The sequence below is a fragment of the Castanea sativa genome, chromosome 12 (genome assembly GCF_040712315.1).
Source record: "Castanea sativa cultivar Marrone di Chiusa Pesio chromosome 12, ASM4071231v1".
NCBI classification, from domain to species: domain Eukaryota; kingdom Viridiplantae; phylum Streptophyta; class Magnoliopsida; order Fagales; family Fagaceae; genus Castanea; species Castanea sativa.
In genome coordinates, this window is record NC_134024.1 from 44035186 (window position 1) to 44056646 (window position 21461).

General features: G+C 32.5%; 2 protein-coding genes across 2 annotated transcripts; one reads left to right on the forward strand and one right to left on the reverse strand.

The window, feature by feature from the left end:
• The first annotated feature begins 217 nt into the window (after positions 1-217).
• On the forward strand, positions 218-1223 carry LOC142619951 (transcription factor IBH1-like). Its single transcript, XM_075793357.1, has one exon. The coding sequence runs from the start codon at positions 570-572 to the stop codon at positions 1038-1040; it is 471 nt and encodes a 156-aa protein (XP_075649472.1). The 5' UTR covers positions 218-569; the 3' UTR covers positions 1041-1223.
• Positions 1224-15896: 14673 nt separating this feature from the next.
• LOC142618594 (putative sodium/metabolite cotransporter BASS3, chloroplastic) lies at positions 15897-20440 on the reverse strand. Its single transcript, XM_075791536.1, has 5 exons — positions 19898-20440; positions 18768-18863; positions 18280-18586; positions 17943-18190; positions 15897-16414 (listed from the first exon to the last, which is right to left on the reverse strand). The coding sequence occupies exons 1-5, from the start codon at positions 20308-20310 to the stop codon at positions 16177-16179; spliced, it is 1302 nt and encodes a 433-aa protein (XP_075647651.1). The 5' UTR covers positions 20311-20440; the 3' UTR covers positions 15897-16176.
• Positions 20441-21461: the final 1021 nt, after the last annotated feature.

The following is a 21461-nucleotide window of genomic DNA, read 5'->3' on the forward strand; positions in this document are numbered from 1 at the left end:
TAGACGACTTACCTTTCCCCTCCCAAACCTCAAACTGAAAACGAAAGGAAAAGAACCTCTCTAATTCAATTATTTCTAATTTTATATATATTTTTTTATAAATATTAAAATTAAAAAATAAATAAATAAAATAAAGCATTGATTCCCTGACCTCAAGTCTCCTCCCTCTTTTTAACACCTCCCATTTCCAATCTCTTCTTATTCTTCACATGTTTTTTCATCCTATATTCCCTTATTAGTTATTAACATCTCTCTCTCTCTCTCTCTCTCTTACAATGTAGATATTGTGTCAGAAACTACATTCCCCTTTTGTCCTCCTGAGTTCTGAGCAAGCGGACCCTTTTGTGTCAGAAGAAAATCCCCATCTCCAACTATTGTTTTTCTTTGGATCTATCCCTAAAAGGAAATTCCTCTCTCTAGACTAGTTGGTTACCCGTACAACCATAATATATCTGCATCACCCACAACAGTTTTCACACACAATATTCTTCACAGAGTGTTTTTAGAGAGACCCTTTTGCCCAACATCAATACCCTTTTGAGTTTCGAACCCTAATCTCTTCCCAAACTATGAATTCTAAGCGCTTCTCTCCCACCTCTAGTACAATAAAATCTAGGTTCACCCGCCGCTTCCTTCGAGCCTTGTTGAAAATAAATAGGCAAAGAACTCGTACCCCATCTTCCCCCATGGAGATCTGTCAACGATATCTAAAAGTTAAGCTTGCTGCTGATGTATCCATGGCTTCTGCTGTGGGTTCAAGGAGGGCTTGGAGTCGTGCTATGCTTGCCAAGATTCGACACGGCGTTCGTGCTGGAAGCACGAGCTCTCTTGCCATGAGAAAAAGAAAGATATATCATGGAAAGAAGTCTACAAAGGAGGTAGGTATTGTTGGCAATGCCAAGGTGCTTAGAAAGCTAGTGCCTGGTGGTGAAGCAATGGATACATGCAGCTTGTTAGATGAGACCTTTCATTATATAAAGTGCCTCAGCACTCAGGTAAAGGTGATGACAAGAATTGCTGATCAAATTTGCTCTACTTGATCGAGTTGAGTTGTGATATATTGTCAGATTTTGCGTTGAAATAAATAAATATGCAACCAAAAAGATATAATTTGTTTGTGAAGAATAAATTCCCATCCTAATTAAGGAACACATGGCCTGAGGGATGAACTGTAAAATGTATATAAATAGCATTTGTGTATGGTTTAATTTCTTTTTTGTGCTTCTTCTTTCTTTTTTCCATTAATTATTAGTATTATTTTTCTTGTTAGATGCTATAGTAATTTTTATATAATGAACTATAATGTGGAGTTAGAACCTGATGGGATTTAATACCACTTGTGGCTGAAAAGTTTGTTTTGATTCTATGCTTTTCTCCTCCCATAAGTTTGCCTTTTCTTTTTTTTTAATATAATTCAACAGTTTGCCTTAATTAAGTTTGCCTCTTTGTCTTAATGATTAATCGTAATTTTAAATGAGTTTTAGCATAGTGTTACAGGTATCAAGAGCTATATTAACACGGTTTATTTTATCAAAATAACTTTTGAGCAAACTAATTTAAGATTTACAAACAAATTCATTCATTTAGAAAAGGAAAAGTACTACTTAATGGTCCGATTAATACATCATTATGCTCCCTTTCTTCGAAAACCATGACCCATATGTGCTCCCTTTGGTTTTATATCTTTTAGGGTTGTCATCCAATTGCTTCAAAAGTACACCGGCAAAATGATTTATTTATCCACGTATGTTAAATGCTTCTGCTTACTCATTCCTAGCTAATAGTTTTTTTTTTCCCATTTAATTAACATCGTTAAAGATTTTTTAAAAAACTTGTGTGAGAAAACAACTTAGCATATTGTACTGTTGTAAAACGTCTCACAATAATCAAATATTTTACAATTTTCTTTTTTAAGCTTGTATAAAACTTAATTAGGCATACAAAATGACGTGGTAACATGTGAAGCACAATAGGACAAAGGGTAATTAAGCTTTTTGAAGGGTGAGACCTAAGAGCTGTTTGGTTCTTGTTTTTAGAATTAGTCTTCCCTTTTTAAATATCCACAAAAGCATAAAATAGTTCATAATTATTTTACTAAGCTTGCTTTGAAAAAAAAAAACTGTTATTAGATAATTAATTATCTGTGAAATTTATATAAAATTATATTTTTCTTCTCTAGCTTTTTTGTTTTCCCAACTCCAAAAATAATTTTGTTTTACTTTTAAAAAAAAACACGCTAATTAAGTTCCTAAAAGAAATTAAGATATAAATTTTCACAAGACATGGTTTTATGCAAATTCTAATTAATAGTTTGAAAAGAACAAAATGAATGCTAGAAAGAAGTCTAAAACAATTGTTTAAAATTTATTGATTGATTTTACTTATATGAAGACTATACCTTAAACCTCACCCACAAATAATAATAATCTTTTAATTAAACCTTAAATATATAAATTCATTAAAGCATAATAATATCAAACGAAACTAGTGTGTGTTTAGTGTCCACTGTTTATAACCCTAGTCTACAACTACAAAAGAGTCTAAAACACTATTATTATTTTTGTGTGTATTTTAAAAAGTATTATTGTTTACTTTAAAAAAAATGAAACTAAGGTTTATTAATGTAAAGGTGTGGGGTGTGTGAATAAAGCTCGTAGGTTCAGATTTCATTAATACAAAGAAAAAAAAAACCTTAAGTTCAGATATATCATGCCAAATACCCTCACAGCCTCACTCCCACTAAATTATATTATTAAAGACATAAAAGCACTAACCACACAAACAATACTTGGAAGAACATTAACTCTAATGTACTTGTAGCTAAGAAGATTTTCTCAGGCTAAGTTGGTTAGATTTCTTTCAACTATATCATTTCAATATTTCTGAAAGTATCTGAATTTAGTATTTGATTTATGTAGTCAATATATCTATTTTACATTTTTTTACCAGATATATAAAATGTACAAACATTCAACTAGAAATGATGATCGCAAATATATAATTTTAACCAAATCTTATTAGAAGTTTTACCACAAAATTTGTTAGATTTTAGTAACAGTACGTGAATCGGTCAAAAATAATCGAAATGATGTAATAAAAGCAAGATAACTGGGATTTGGGATCATATATCAGAACTCATAAACTTGAAACTTCATATATACCATTAGAGCTTAACAGCATGATGTACGCCTTGATGTTCAGTCTTGTTGTAATATTTTTGTTCTTTTTAACCTACTCAAGCTTCGCCTATTCGTATCATCAACATCTGCATTAGATTCCCATGTCAGGACAAAATTTGCTTCAAATACATATAAAACAAATGTTTTCCAAAACTACCAATTTTTCATCTGGTTTATTCTATTCAACCTAAAAAAAATAAGGTTATTTTGGAGAAACTCCTCTAATTGTGTGTATTTGTTTTGTAACGTGGAAATTTATTGTGGAATAAAGCGGAAGCAACAAAATAAGACAAAGGAAATAACCATATTACAAATATATAGGCTAAACATCATCCTTGCATCTTGATAATCTTGTCGTTTAACTTTTTATATTTTAATACCAAAATATGATCACAGCCGCTTCTTCTCTATTCTAATACCAAAATTATGAGTAATGTTAGGGAAACAAATAATTTTCATGAAAAAATTTAACAATGATACAGGGCAAACAAGAATGATTTAACAATAAAATTAAAAGACTGGAAATTAAAATATAGAACCAAGGAATTAGTACCTATGCTTACTTGGAGTCAGCAGCAAGTAAAGAAAAATTACCAAGAATCAACACCTAGGGTTGACTGGAGTGAGAGCCAAACCAAAAAACCAAAAGAAATTTACATCAATCCCAATCATCCCCCCTTAGTAGGAGCACATAGTTTGCTTATACAAAATACGAAACCCTAATTATATTTGGTGTAGGAACTAGGAAAGACTACTTATGGAATGACCAAAATTGCCCTAGACTTTCAATAAAAATATTAATTAAATTGATTAAATACTAGGGCCTAATAAATACACAATTGATGTCCACAAAGAAATAAAACAAAATAAAAATAAATTGTATCTTTTGCTCTCTCGTCACACATTTGTTTGACATAACTTACTGTAATATATCACTTTTGTTTAGACCCATTATTGACATTACTGTCATTATCCATTAATCATAACCATGACCATGATGAAAATTACATTTGCTTCCATAACATCTATCTAACATTGTTGCCTCTCCCTCACCTCATTTATATATTTTATCTAGCTTATAGCTCCATTTACAAGCCCTGCATCAATGACGATGACAAAATCCACCAAACCATTCCCCAAGGCCTCCCATTTTAACCCACCCACCCCCCCCCCCTCCACTAAACCATTCTCTCTAAGCTTCAACAGTCATGAGTTCTACTCCCCTTATATGGCTGCAATGCAGAAGAGCTGAGCCCAGACCTCACCTTGCTTGCATTGCTTGGATTTTGGCCTTCTTTTGCTTCATGCATTCTTGCTTTTCACATGTTCCTCTTATCCTCTTGTACAAACAGATTCGGGCCTTTATGGGTCAAATTTTCACTGCTTGATCAATACGGTTTTGGGCCCACTTTATTTCATCTTACCCAAGTTGTTTTGCAGCAAACCTGTTTTGAGTTTTGTCCTTTTCTCATGGTATTTGGGCTATGCTAGACCCAAATTTACTCTTCTTGAAAGATGTATCTCAAAAGAGTCATCTCTTCGGCTCTATTCCCCATTCAGGGATGGGATATCATCCTTGAGTCCCATTTATTCTACCGTAAGTTGCTTTTTCTTTTATTTATCTCTTAGTCCAAGTGCAAGTTTAGGCTTTTATTTCCTGTTGTTTTGGGCTTGACCCATTGATCTTTCATACTTTCGGCTTTCTTGCTAGGCCCTCAGGCCTTACTTCGTTGGGCGTTTGGACTTCTTCTGTTGAGCAATAAATATGTGAACAAACGGGTATCAACACAAATCAAAGAACTTATCAATTTTTTTTTTTTGGTGGCTGAATCAAAGAATTTATCAAATTGAAACAAAAGAAAGCAAACTTATATGACAAATTCGCAACGACTTAGTTGATAAATGCTGGAAATTGTTAATTATAGTAAATTTGTGTATTGGGTGTGATATGAAAGTAGAGTCTAAATTAAGAAGAACGATGGAGATAATTTGGGAAATTTTCATAATAAAAAAGATAAAATTTAAATGAAAATAGAAATAGAATAGAAAGTTTGGTGTATGTGAAATGTAAACGGGTTAAAATAAAATTATTGACTTTTATTTTTAATTTGACTAAATATTTGAAGATGTTGATGGGAATTTTCAAAGTAGTCTATTAGTTGTACTCGGTGTTATTAACCCTGACCAGGCTCGGTCGGTTGGATTGGTTATCCAGTGACCCAGCACATAGACCGGTCTAGGTCATCAATTGGATTGGATGTGCATAAGACCTGGTCAAAACCTGTAAAAGCTGGAGGGTTTTTAGCAAACCGTATAACCTGACTAGGTTTTAATAACCTCAATTGGGTTTGTGAATTGTGTAAAATTAAAATTAATAAGTCCATCCCATTGAAATTTTTTACTATTTCATATGTGATAATATGGTAATTTAAATAAGAGAAAACTTAAAAAAAAAAAATAAAAAAAACCTCTTTTTAGTTTTATGTAGCCAGTTAGCATGTTAGTGTGAGTATATCAGTATATATTACATAGTTTATTGCTTAAACCTTCTTTTCTCTTCTTTTGTTTACGTTTTTTTTTGTTTTATTTGTTTATTATTTAAGTTTAAGCCTTTATCCCTTTTTCTCTTCTTTTGTTTATGTATTTTGAGATTTGCATTTTTTTTAAATACAAAATTTTAAGACATGTATTAATATTTTATTTAGTAAAAGTTTTGTTGCAATCTTATGACATTCTTTTATTTTGCTTGTGAATTTTACAGAATTTCTAATGCTATTGCTTGTGAAACCTTGATTTTGAATTATAATAGCAAGTTTAATTTAGGCATGTGTCCTTTATTATCTCTTATTTTAATATTTTACATATTCATGTTATGATTTCTCAAATTTACTTTTGTATATATTTAATTTTAAAAATCTTTTTTACTTGATCCCGCGGCTCGACCGTTGATCCACTAGTTGAACTAGTGACCCAGTGATCTAGCTCATAGACCCGGCTAATGTCCAATCTGGGTTTGATAACTATGGTTGTACTATTTATGTTTATATTTTATAGGCAAAAAATCACTTTCAGCCCCAATAAATATGGGGTGCATACATTTTGGTCCTTAATTTTTATTATTTTTCATTTCATTCTCTCAATTTTATTATATAGTTTCAATTTCATCCTGTCATCATCCACCTCATGAAATCACAATAAATTTATATATATAATCCCATAACAATAGAACATATCGATATTGAAATATGTCATTCCAATGGTCTAATAAAAAAACCAAAACGATCACTAAAATAAATTAACAACATCATTTTCACTAATCACCAAAAGAAAAGAAAAAATAAAAATCTCAAATTTGAAAGTAGAAGACAAATTATGAAGGTTGATGATATAATATTATTGAAACTTTAACATGAATAAGCCATAACAATAAGAGATCAAAGTTAAAGTACATAACTTCCAAAATATAGTTGACAAGTAAAAGTATTTGCACCAATAACCATATGATAGAAAAATATATCAAATTTACACATTCAAGTTTCAAAATTACCTACATCAGTTGAGTATGTGTAAATTTTCAAATTTGTACAGTAACTGTGTAAATATACACGATTATTGTAGCTTTGTATATCATTTTTTTTTTCTCTCAGCTCTTGTCTCATCAAATTCCTCTCTCTCTCTCTCTCTCTCTCTCTCTCTCTCTCTATCTCTCTCTATATATATATATATATATATATGAAAATACTAATAAACAAATAAGAAAAATGATTATTTAAATAAATAGAAAAGATAATCTGGAGTGGGTGTTTTTAAAAATGGTTGTGTAAGATAGAAAAAGTAGGTTTTCATGCTAATATTTTTAACATAATTTTCTACGCAAGCTAAAGCAAATGAGATCTTTGAGATAGGGGTTCTTTATAGATATTCTTCTAGGTTTTTTGGGATGGATAGAATGGTGATGGTGGAACCGTAGCTTTGGGATAGTGCCGATGCCGATTTTAGGCCCGTCAGAAAGTGGAGGCATTGTAACTTTAGGTAATAATCGTCGGATGGTTGAAGTTGTGGGAATGGGTGGAATTGTGGGCTTTGCCGACATTTGCAATGGCAAAATCGACTTGGGCAATGTTGGTATGAAAGGTAACATGGATTGTGGCTGAGTTGAGATTGTAGGATTTGGCAATGTGGGTTGTGGTATGGTTGGCAATGTGGGCTGAGACATGGTTGGGATAGTGGGAATAGTTGGAGTTGTGGGATTTGGTAACTTTGGAATTGAAGGCAAAGATGGCTGGTTTGGGTTAAGCAAGGTGGGTATGATTGGCAAGGTTGGTACAACCGGCTGAGGAAATTGTAGAAGATGACGAGCTGCCAAGCTAAAGTTGATGCTGCAAATGAACATTGCAATGAACAAAGCTAAGATGAAGCACTTGAAAGATGCCATTATTTCTAAGTGCAGGATTGGACCCAAAATTACAATGTGTCCTATTGCAAAAGATATTTGTGGTTTGAGCTTATAAAGTGTTGGGAGGGGTATTTTTATTATTATTAAAGTATTACTTACAATCTATGTTTTATTTATTGAATATAACTACGTACAGGGTAGAACGTAACAAGTTTTTAAATATGCATTAATTTATGAACATATTGATTTGCAGTTTCATTAATTGGTATTTTAAAAGCCTAAGAGTTACAAATTTTATACCCTTTTAAATTTATTGGAACTGTTAATTTCCTATAGAACTTGCTAGCGTGCTACACTTATAAATAGTCAAGTTCAAGCAAAATTATTAGGTCCATCGAGAGGACAATTTCAGCCGGAATCCAAATCCTTTAGAGTTCCTAAAATACTATACAACATAGAGTTCTTCTAATCTTGACCTTTCATTTTTTGACCAATAGTTTAGATTAAAACATGTCATTAATCCATTAACAAAATCTTAAATAAAGATCTCACTTTAGCTATTAAAAATAAAAACAAATTTACAAGTAATTTTTTTTCAAAAACTTAGAAAATGTAGATGTGAGATCCAAATCACACTGCACCAAGCTTGTCTTTGGTGAGATCATGGTTTTAAAAACCGGACCAGGTGCAAAACTATATTTGCCTCCGATCAAATTAGGTTCATATTTTGGACGATTTTCACTGGTTTTGGGAGTTTTTCCTAAATCAGACTGGTGCTCAGTTCTTGATTGAACCGGTTAGGCCGACTAGTTCCTGATTGAACCAGTTAAGCCGACCGGTTCGGTCTGATTTTTAAAACCATGGATGATATCATAGTGCCAGATGTGACATAGGATGGAGAACTTTAACAAAGACATATTCTCTGCGTTTTATTTAAGGCAAAACCCAGCAATGAAATCAAGATTTTTTTTATAGAATAAATGAAACCAAGATTCAATAAATAAAATTAGATAAGTTCAATGCAGTGAGATCTCGCATTTGGGTTTGACTTAGGGTTTTCTTTCTAATTATTTTCTTAAAATTAAAATAGCTTTAAAAAATCAAAATACGACATGTTAATTTGTTTGTTTTTAATATTTGATGTGGCGTCATTATTTAAGATTTTTATTAGTGGATTAATGACATGTTATAATTTGAACTATTGATTAAAATATGAAGGTTAAAATTAAAAGAATTGTATGCGGTAGAGTACCCTAAAGAATTTAAAGAATTTTGATCCCTACGTAAACCTAGTAATTTCTCCAAGTTCAGGCAATCTTATATTATTTGATTGGTAATAGTTGTCTGCGACTCTGCGTAGAATTAAATCTCTTGATGCACACTGCTATCCACGTAAAGGATGAATTTTGATCCTCTAGAAACCACGGCCGCTTCTTCAGTAGCCTAAATTATGGCATATCACGTTAATAATATTTTATTCTAATTTTAGAATCTATTAAGAGAGAATGAAAAGCAAACCAAGGCATACTGAACTCTAAACATATATTTCTTTTTTCTTTTTTAACGTGTGTTTAGATGACAATATTTGAGTATATGAATTTAGATTTGGGTGATTAAAAAGAGTTAAGGATTTGAATTTGAAAAATATACTAATAATTTTAAATCTTAATATCCTTGAATTTGTTGTAACTTGTAAATATATAGAATTTTAGAAATTCATACAATTTACCTCAATATTTATAAATTTGAAATTAAGACATCAAAATTCTAATCCCAAGTCTTTTGTATGATGACTAGAAAAATTACTAATCCCATCCTCTTATGAATTAGTACTTCATCCCACCAGCATCATTTATATATATAGCGTGGTTTGTGGTTTAAGCACTAATTGTCCTTTCCATTTAACATGCATTACCCCTACCAGCTACCACTGCACATAGAGGCTATTGCACCAGGGTGATGCTGAAGGCAAAAATGGCTTGATTAGGTAAGGCAAATTGTAAAAGATGACGAGCTGCTAGGCTAACATTCAGGGGCAGAGCTACTATGGGGGGCCACCCCCCACCCCAAAAAAAAAAAGCTCGAAAATTTATTATAGCTGCTAAAAAAAAGGTCCTACAAAATTGTTGAAAGAGCTGGCTCCAAATGAAACTAACCGGCCCCCCACATCTCCTTGACTACTTGTTTCATTCAAATTTACTTAATTACTTTGACTTTTTTTTTTCAGTCTTTCCTCCATCTCTCCTCCCCCAACACATCAACAAGCCTACAACTTTTATAAGTTTTACAGTTTTACTCACTTTTACTCACTTTTACTATTAGCTTCTCTTTTCAGTATGTATTTTTCAATATTCTACTTTCCAGTCCCTTCCAAAAGAACTCATCATTTAGTGCAAATGTTCTCATAGTCTTACACTAACTCCCTTCAATCTCTTTACAAAAATTCATTAGAACATTGTTGATTGGGTCATACATAAATAAATGGAGACACATTTTTTGTGAATCAATATGATTATTTAGTCTTGACCGGCCCTCCTAAAGATAAATTTCTAGCTCCGCCCCTGCTAACATTGATGCTTGAAAGATGAAATTCTTGAAAGATGCCATCATTAATACTATACAAGATGAGATCTAAAAAATAATGTGTCATGTTCAACTAGTTGAACTATATCGCTCTAGACTTGATCCCTTTAAGACTAGAGACTTTTGCACATTTGATTTTGAGGGTATTTATTTTATAAAACCTTAAAGTTTTAACTTTGAATTTCAAATTAATTTATGAGGAGTCATCTTCAATGATCTCTTAACTAAGTGACCAAACTAAACCCCCTTGTCTTGAGGATTTAAGATCACTCTACATGATAAAAAGTCTGCCACATGAACACTAAATAGGACGTAAATATTAAAAGAACTAACCTAAAAAAATAGTGAAATTTTTATTAAATTTTGTTTATTAATAATTTTTTAACACATTATTAAGCAGTTATTTGCGCTTTTTACGTGCCGAATAGATGTCAAATGCAACTTCTAGGATTTTCTATTAACTTGAGTTAATAAAGACTTAAGAGTTACAAATTACAATGAACTCATTAATAAAGACGTATTAATTTTATTATCACATCAAATTGATTAGACTTTTTAATTTCACATGCATTCAGCACACGAGCATGCATGCTAGAGAGAGAGAGAATGATTTTATATGAGTTAGAAACACAATTGTAATCAATCAATCAATCAAATATATACATATAAAGTAAAGACTTCACATGGAAGAGGTTGAAGTTCAGCCATGTGGCGCACTTTTGAAAAGAGAATTGAGTTCAAAAGAAGTAAAATATTTTTAAGCCACATGAGAGTTAAAAACAAATCTAAATGGAGACTTTTTGTTTTTATGGTTCAATGTTTCAAGACTTTGCCAATTAAAAGATAAGTACTCTTACCTTTTCACCTCTTGCATGTCTACTCATTTATATACACCAACCCACAAACATTCACGTCAACTTATCTCAAATACACACAAACCAAGAACGATATTATTTATTTTCAACCCTTCAATGACACTTACCTAACTTCAACATTGTCATCTCATCTAATCTTACCTTGTATGAGTTGGAAACGACCAAGGAAGAGGGCTTATATTTTTTATTGACAGACGATGGCTTTATGATTATGATGTTGAGGTCAAACATTGTGGGTTTTGTAAAAGCTGTGATTGGCTTTGGGTCTTTGGATGTTTGAGAACTAAAGAGAAATAAAAAAAAACCTTCAAACTAATTATTGATTAGATTAGTTATTTTTTAATTATTTTTTAGAACTCATAATGTATAGGTTTCTTTGTTGTTTTCCACAACCATTTAGTGTGGTATTGGTACGAGCACGACTATAAAAGTAAAAGGGCAATAATGATTTTAGAGTGTCTTGTGTGTTTTATTTTTTTAATGTGGAAGGCTAGCTTAAGGTAAATAAATATTGATAAATAAAAGTGTTAAAGCCAATTTATTTAATTTTAGGATATGAAAGTATTTTATGCTTTGAATTTTAATTATTAAACCTTCTAACAAAATAAGTACTAAGGTAAATTATATATTTAGTCCCAATCTTTTACACCATATTCCAATTTAGTCCATAACCTTTCAATTATATTAATTTGGTCCTTAACATTTTAGTACGGTGTTAATTTAGTTCTTACCATTATCTCTTGGATGAAAATTGATGATATGGCAAACGGCAAAAATAAAAAATTAGGTTATTGTCACTTCAGCAAAAGCTAATATTTTATTTTGGCCATTGGCCATTAGCCACATCAATAATTTACATCCAAGAGATAACAGCAGAGACTAAATTAACACGACACTGAAATATTAGGGATCAAATTAAAATATGGTGTATAAGATAGGGACCAAATACGTAGTTTACCCTAAGTATTATAAATAAGTCTTAAAAAACATAAAAATATTTCAAATGAATTTGCAAAGTATCTAGCTGTAGTTAATGACAGAACATTTTCTTTCATATGGATTTTTCTTATTTTCCAAGTGTCATTCATCTCGATAAAAATAGGAGAAAATGAAAGGGTTTTATTTATTTATTATTATTTGAGATAGAATTCTACAATAGTCTAATTAAAGTATATATGTATGTGAAACTCATTTCTTAAGACTTGACCCCCGACCCTTACTCCCCACACTCTACAAGCACTTATATTAGAGGAGTGATTGTCTATTCAAGGGTGCACGGTGGTAAATGGAAGAGTTTTAAAAGGGAGAAAAATCAGGCCCTAATATTAGATAGTTGACTAGCCATGAAGTATATGAGCAAAACACTAGCCATATAAATTATACAAGCTACAATATTTATCAATTTTGAATTTCCACCTGTCAATTTATTATTTGAGGTCAAGAAAATAAATACATCCCAACTAGTGAAACAAAATACATTTAGTGTCCATTTTGCATGATTAATGTAAGGACCAAAAACTCATAAAACCAGCTTAAAAACGTTGCTGCTTTTTTATTCACTTAAGGTCCTCATACAATACATTTGGTAGAGAGGGTTCAACAACAAAAAGTCCCCCACTATAGTGTCCCGACTCTTATTTATACTATTTGCTCCTTTCATCATGGCCCTACACCTCACAATCTACTATGTTTTTCCCTCTGACACCTGTCTGTCGGTAAATGAGCAGAGTTCTAACTTTGCGTTCAACACTGTTCAGGTCATATCCACATTAATGCAACGGATTGAACTGGTATCTTCCAATTAATGCGGCCAGAATGGTTGTTGCCGGGCATTTAATGCATCCCTCTAAATTAGCCTACCACCTTCGGATATTTGTAACCCTTATGTCAGCAATGCCCATGCCACATCATCTTCGGGTATTTTTAGGTAACTTCCCTTACTCCTTTGCTCCATCTTACCTAATGCATGTCGGTCTTCCTCTCTTCGGGTCTTCGGGTTCTTGGGTCCTCAGAACCTCACAATTAATTTTGCCAACTTATTTTACTATTTATCTTATTTTTGCTACTATTCATGAGTCCCACTGCATTTTTTGGTACTATTCATGGGTCTTACTGTACTATTTTAACTAACTTTTACTTTTATCTACAGTATTTTTAGCAAAAAGTTTTCAGTTTTAACAAAATAAGTGGATCCCAGATAGACCTTAAATGAAAATTTTGCATTGACTTAGCCTTCGTTTGGATACTAATGAAAAATTAAAATTATTTCACTATTTAGCTTATTTTTGCTACTATTCATGAGCTCCATTGTATTATTTCAGCTAACTTTTATCTTTATTTACAGTACTTTTAGCAATAGTTTTCAGTTTCAGTAAAATAAACGATATCCAAACAAACCTTTAGTGTGATAATTACTGGAAGGGATGATTGAAAGGTCTACAAAGTATAATTGTAGTATAAAATTTCCCCATTGGAAGCAATATGGAATATGGAGTGTAGGTAAATAAAAAAATTAAAGGAGACAATTTGGGAAAATTTTATAGAGAAAAATAAATGTTTATTTAAACGAAAATTACAAAGAAAAAAGAGAGAGAAACACAAGTGTATGTAAAATGTGGACTAGTTAAAATAGGCAAAAATGACTTTTTAATTTTATTTTGGTTAAATATTTGAAAAGGCGGGTATGAATGCTTTAAGTTTTTTTTTTTTTTTTTGTATACATCAATAGTTAAGGGTGGAAGACTTGAACCCTGAATATCTTTATATTAAACATCACAAGATGTCAGCCAAGCTACAAGGCTCTTGTCCTCTAAGTACTCAATTGGTTTTATTGCTTTCATTTATATTTTCTTGTCAAAATATCACTTTTTGCCCCTTTAAAATTGGGTTGTGTTCATTTTGTTCTTTAATTTTTTTCCTATTTCATTTTAGCCCTAAAATTTTATGGTATAGTTTCAAATTCATCCTTGTTGTCATCTTCATTATAAAAATACTGATGTGGCTCATCGATTATTTATGTCAATTATATATTTTAAAAAGTGGTCATATATATATACACACACACACAGAAACAGTATAGCAGAATGTGTTGGTACTAAAATATGTTGTTTTAATCAATGAACCAAAACGGAACCAAATGACAACAAAGAAAAAAATGATAACCTTAAATTTGAAAGTACAAGACAAATAATGAAGCTCGATAACATATTATTTCAACTTTGAGAAACATTAATAAGCAACAAAAAGAAGAAATCAAACTTAAAATTAAAACATCACATAACTTTCACATATAATCATGGGTTTGAGGGTGTAGGGATAGGGGAGAGATTTGGGATAGTGGGAACTATCTTGGGGACTTTGGGGGTTGAAGGACTGCCTAGTGAAGAGAAAAATAACTTGATTAGGTTAGGCAGTTTGGCTATGAATGACAGTACATCTGATTGAGTAAACTGTAAAAGAGGACGAGTGGGAATAGTTGGACTTATGGTATTTGGTAACGTTGGAATTGGAGGCAAAAATGGTTCATCTGGTTGAGTAAATTGTGAAAAATGACGAGCTGCGAGGCTAACATTGATGCTTGAAATGAACATTGCAATGAACAAAGCTAAGATGAAATTCTTGAAAGACGCCATCGTTAATAATATTCAAGTTTTTGGATTCAAAAAACAAATGTGTCCTGTAGCAGAAGAGATTTGTGGTTTGATCTTATATACTGTTGAGGTGTTTTTAAGTTTATAAAATTATAACTTACAATTTGTGCTTACAAGTTTTTTAAAAACGGCTAATTAAGTTACAAACTTTTTGATATGCAATTGCACTAGTTGGTATCGTAAAAGCCCAGGAGTTACAAATTTTTATTTCCTTTCAGAACTATTAATTCCTATGTAACTTTTTAGCCCATTATGCCTATAAATACTCAAAGTTAAGCCAATCTTACAAAAGGTACCCCAAATTTTTAGGGAGTATTTTTTTTCAAATATTAATGGACACCTCCATAGCATTAAATCTAGGATTAAATCTCTTGATGCACACAGCTCTACTTGTAAAGCACGAATTCTGATGCTCCAGAAACTACTGTCGCTTCTTCACTAGCATGAAAATGCCATATCCCTTTAATAATATTTCATCCAAATTTTAGAATTTGTTTTTCTCAGCCACAAATTTGATCAGGCAAGCTAAGCAAATGATTTTATAGAGAGAGTGAAAGAGAGATTGGATTGGAATAAAAAATAAATAAAAAAACCAAGGCATACTAAACTCTCTTTTTTTTTTTAAATTTGAAAATTCTTAATTGGAAATGGGAGATTTGAATCATAAAATTAGAGGCTTTTGCACCTTGTATTTTGGGGATAACTATATGATAAAACCTTAAAATTACATTAAGTTTAAATTATTATATTAGTTTACAATTGTAGCAATTTTTTTTTCTTTCCATATATAATTATAATTTAAAAAAAAAAAAAAAAAGAGACAAAAAACAAAACTTTTTACCCGGAGGGACACCAAATAGCATGTAAATGTTAAAAGACTAACCTAAAAAATAGTGAAATTTTTTATTAAATTGTGTTAATCAGTAAGGTTTTCTAATGCATTATTAAGTAGTTATTTCATATTGTGGCTCTTTTAAGTGCCAAATAAATAGATCTCAAATGCATGTCATAGGATTTTCTCTTAATTTTAGTTAATAAAAACTTGTTAAGAGTTACAAATTATTCATTGAACTCATTAATAAAGACTTATTAATTTTGTTATCACATGAATTTTATTATACTTATTAATTTCATACGCATTGACACAACATGAACTCAATTTGAAAACGCACGTCCATGCATGCTAAGAGAGAAAGCAAAACCTTATAGCACATTAAAGCAATGCAACTATGTATCCACTATATTTTTCTCGCTATACAGCAAAAACTATAAGTTGCAGTTCATGGAAAAGAAACTCTTCTAACTTTACAATTATGCGCTATCACTATGTATGGCTCCTAATCCTGTATTTGATATTGCTACACAAGTTTCAAACAAAATGCCACTGACTCTCATTTCGTTACCTGACCTGAGATTCTTCAAAAAGTGAGCACCAGTATACTTGTATGCTTGAGATTAGTTCCATGATCCACCCCTCTTGCACCATTAATTAACTAAGCCTTGACAGTAGAACCACTTTCTGGCATTAGTAGGGATGGCAGGTCTCTAATTCGATAGCCGCTGCCCCAGAAAGAAGCAAGACAAAGGCCCATAATAGCCATGGCAACTACTGAACAAGCTGGTGGAACTGCCTGACTGCTCCCGAGGAACTGGGTAGCAAGGAGCCCCGCCAGCGTGGAGCTTTGCATTCCTGTGCATAATGAAATTGTCCTACTAACTTCTTCTTCTTGCCTGTCAAACATGAAGTTACATTAGAGGAAAACCAATTCAAAGTTCAAACTCCACAAAAAAAAAAAAATGCCAATTCCAAAGGTGAAATATTCCTACATATGCGTAAGAATGCAAGCCTGTGTGCAGAACATTAAGAGTAGCCAAGCTTGTCTAAATGTGTTCCCCTCCAAGAATTCACAAGATACAACTATTATCAATAGGGGAAGGTGGGCTTTTATCTACAAGTCAATTGAGAAGTGAGCAAGAGAGTTTCAAAGAGAGAGGGATGTTTGCCAGAGTTACAAAAGGCAACAAACGTTTGGAATTGGACCCACCAAACTGCGATCAATTATGGCTGCAAATTCGCAATGGCATTTAGGAGAGACAGATTATTGAATGGCAACCACAAAGTTTGACATGGAATTATACCTACTACTTCCATTCTTTGAGGAGTTTGAAGGACATGAAAGGTATGCGTGACAGACACACCCAATGAGGATATCTGATAAATGGCTCTCCAAAGGTAGTGAAAATGCTATCATCCAGTTTCCACATACCTATGCTGTTAACACTGAGGCTTGGCTTCCACTATAAAAAATAGTAGTTGCAAGAAGGGGTTCTAAGCACAACAGCCAGATATATTTTGATCTCCATATGCTTGACATGAGAAAGAGTGTCAGGATACCTCTCATTAGCAAGAGGGGAAAAAAATCAAATATTTGCAATCTGTTAACCGTAGACTTTGGCTTCAGTTTTTGTTATGAAATCAGCAATCAAGCAACTATGGATCACATTTTAAATAACTATCAAACCTTGGAAGGTTCAAAAGAGAAGTACAATTCTAAGAGCCATAAATTCTACAGAACAGATACAACTTTAGGAGGACAGGAAGATTACAAAAATAGCAACCAATGTGAAGAGAATGAGAAAGGGAGAAAGGAAAAAAGTTAGGCAGGAAATGCAATGAGAAGGAAAAATAGTTTTACCATCATTAGGAAATCAGAGAATTAAGAACCCAGAGATTACATACTGTCACAATTCTAATGATTCAGCCAACCATATATGTTATGCGGTGCAAACCTAAAAAAAATGTCCAGGATAAAAGGAAGCTCAATGATGTTCCTTTAATTCTCCACACTGATGCCCATAGATTAGAACAATCTTATACCTTGAACCATCCCCAATCCCTTGAACTAAGAAACATGCATCTAAACAAATAAAACTTAAATCTAAAAGACAGGAGAAAAAGAGATTCTCTCAAGAATCTGACTTCTTGAAAAGACATACCTGATTGTTAAAGGAATCCTGTTAATGAGTGCCTTAAGGGCACAGGTTAAAGAACCAGATTTTTTAATTCTAAGCAATGGACTCTCTATACCACATTGATAATTGCTCACAAAGGGCTATTAAGAGATAAAAATGGAGGTGCACAATTTTGCAAAACAAGGCAATGCCAAGTGGATTAGTTTCTAATACATCCTTCATTATTAATAGGACAGGACATCAAAGCAAGACATTTAAATTTTCTCAGGCAGAAGGACAAATTTACCTAAAAACTGGAATTTTGGAGACCCAATATCCTACAGTAAAGGCCACAGCATGAAACATAAATATCGGTAAAACCAATCTGAGACCCTCCACAGACAGAATTTGGTTCCGATTTATAGCAAGGGGGCTACCGATGCACAGAGAAGTGCAAATCATTGCAACAAATGGCATCACCGGTTCAAGGACAGTCACAACTGGTTTTGCATAAGTATTTAGCACAAGGCCAAGAGTGACTGGAACTAGAACAACCTGATAAAAAGTGCAAAGGAAATCTATTAGCAAAGTCAAATGAGGTAAAATCATTTATAATTCCACTTGCAATGCACTGTTATTCTTACCTGCAATATTGACTTTGACATAGCAACAGCATCAACCGGAACAACAGACCCAATTAGAAGGCCAGTTAGTAGAGGTGTAACAAGCACTGATGCAATGGTAGTTGAGCTGGTTAGGAGAATGCTCAAGGCCACATCCCCTTTGCTTAAAAAACTAGCGTAGCTAGACAGCTGAGCTCCTGCAACACAAGATGTGAGGACAAAGCCTGCATAGAACATCCGAGACATGCCAAATGCCCCTGCAATTAATACTCCAAGTGCTGGCTTTAGCACATACTGCGCAATGAACCCAACAGACAGTGGCAAAGGTCTGCAACAGATGAAAACTGAAGAACATTGGGAGCACATTCAAAATCTCACAAATGGAATGGAAAAGCAAAATTCTCAAAAGAAATACATTAGAATAAGGTTAAATGATAAAATTCACCATTTTTTGACAGCTCAACCTTTTCAGACATCAAAATTCAACAATGTTAAAATCAAGATTTTACCTTTTAAATGCAAGAGCAAAATCATCAATGGAAAGCCTAATTCCAATAGACAACATGATCCCACCAAGAGCAGGCGCATATAGCTCCTTAGATACCCTGGAGAAGTTTAGAATTCATTGTCTTTTAGTTTTTAAACAACTCCAAAAAAACATAGATTAGCTGAGCAGACGCATTGCAAATGTAAATCTTAACAAAAAAAAACAGTTTTTTGCCATAACACCTGCTGAGTAGGAACTAGAAGACATGTGAAGTAGAAAAACTAGGTAAAACTAAACTCCTTATTAGGAGCCTTTAGTCAAACACTTGTAGTCCAAAACCTGATACGCAACTTCCAGCCTACAAGATTACAACTAATAGGAATTTTAAACTCTGGAAAGCACTCTGCACCTCACTTTTCTCCCAGACAAGATAAAGTAAACAAAAAAGTAACAAACTTGATAAGTAAGAAATCAGGATAAAACAAAAGAATTATTAAGTAATACAGAGATGTTATTAAATATGGATTAATTAAAGTTATGCTATCAGAAAAAGGTTGAAAAAGAACATGCGATTATTCATAAGTTAATTCTGAAAGCAAAGTTTCAAGACAACAATTTCCAAGTATTTTATATAATCAACAATTTTATATTATTAGTACTTCAAAAACGGTGTCTAAAAACTGTATTGGAAACAACAGACAACAACCTACGACTAAGAACAGAAACCGAAGTACTGAAAATAACCAAAATCAGACTGAAACTCAGAAAATCCAATCACAGAAAAACAGAGAAAATCAAATGCGGACAGTTGAAAGCAATTAAACTATCATCAGACTGAATCACTGAAAACCCAATTAGAGAAAAACAATGAAACCCACATGCAAAACTTGAAAACTGAGAAATGAAAACTCAAAACAATGATAAGCCCAAATTGGAAAACAAACAATCAAACTCACATGCAAACACTTGAAAGCGATGAAACCAAAATCAGACTGAGAATCACTGAAAGCCCAATTAGAGAAAAACAAAGAAACCCACATGCAAAACTTGCAAACACAGAAATTAAAGCTCAAACAATGACAAACCCAAGAATAGAAACATGATGAAAAGGCACAAAACCACATGCAAAAGTCGAACACTCGAGGAACCCACCAAGTAAAAGTGGAAGGCTGAGCAAGAGCAGCAATTGCAGTGGCAGCAACCACAAAAGGAAGCGTTGCAGAGAGAATATGAGACAAAGAAGAAGAAGAAGAAGAAGAAGATGAAGAATCCTTGTTGTTGTTCTTTCCAGTATGCGCTATATCGTTCGGGTTAATCCCAAACGACAGCATCGACGCGTTCCCTTGTCGCCCCTGTAAACCGACTCTGCCTATAAACGGTGAAGTGGAGCAGGCGAATATGGAGAGCTTTTGGTTGCTGCGTAGTCCATTGGAGCGTTTGGAAAACGAAGAACAAGAAAAAGAAGAAGAAGAGGAAGAGAAAGAGAGAGGTCTGAATGAAGAAAATGTGAGTTTTGGGTTGGAGAGAGAGAGGAAGGGAATTGAGGACACTGAAGAAGTGGACATGGATAATGGTGGTGGTGGAAAGTAGTGGGCTTCGTCGCCGGGAGAGTGGTAGTTTCCGGCGAGCTTTTGAGGAAGGAAAACAAAGGAGAGGTGGTGAACGAGTGAAGGATGAGATGATAGAGTAAGGCTTAATATAGTCTTTGATTATTATTTTATTATTATTTAAATCAAAGACTGTCACTATATACGTACACACACAAAATTTCATTATTGTTCCGTTCTTTTTAAGTAATTCTAGGAGTACACACCAGACTATGAATAATTTTTTTGTCACTATAGATGCATCCACTCTTTTTGTTTTACTACTCACACTCTGACATGTAATAGTTGTAACAAAAAATTTATGAGATAAAATGTGATACTAATATATATATATTTTTTGTTAAATGACAATTGTTGCTAAAATGTTGTGAGATTTATTGTCAACATAAAAGAAGATAATGGCATAAAACTCATATTTTTCACAATTGACAAAACTTAGTATAGTATTTATGTGCTATTGTTTAGTTTTTGTTCTTAAAATTATGTCATGTAGCTTTTTTCTCATTAGATATAATTGTATTATTAGTTAAGTGGCCACATGGCAAAATCTTAAAGAACAACACTTAAGGTACTGTAGTGCTTTCACAATATCATAAATTTTTTTAGAGTTACAAAATAGTTCTAAATTATATTAGTTTAAAATTATTAGAGTTCACAATTTCTCTCAGCAAAAAATAATTTGACACTAAATAAATTAGGTTTAATCTTTTTAGTAGAGAAATGTTATATTCATAATATTTTTACAGCACTTTCACAACAAATTTTAAGTGACATGTTGTTAAGGGTAATTGTATTTTACCAACCTAAATTATATCTCAAATTCCACTTTACACTATAAACTTTCATAATACATAGTTAGTACCCTAAACTATAACCCATATTACACTTTGCACTATGCTGTCAATTTTGTTGTCATCTTGGACGGAAAAAAAAAAAGTTTATGGTACAAAATATAATTGGGAGTATAGTTTTATGATGATAAAGTGTAATTTTTCCTTTATTTTTAAAGGATTGAGAAGAGAAGCAATTCTGTTTTTTCAAGTGGTGTTATGCTTTTCCATTCAAGATACTTGAAAAACTGAAGGATGGGTGTAAAGTATAACACGAGT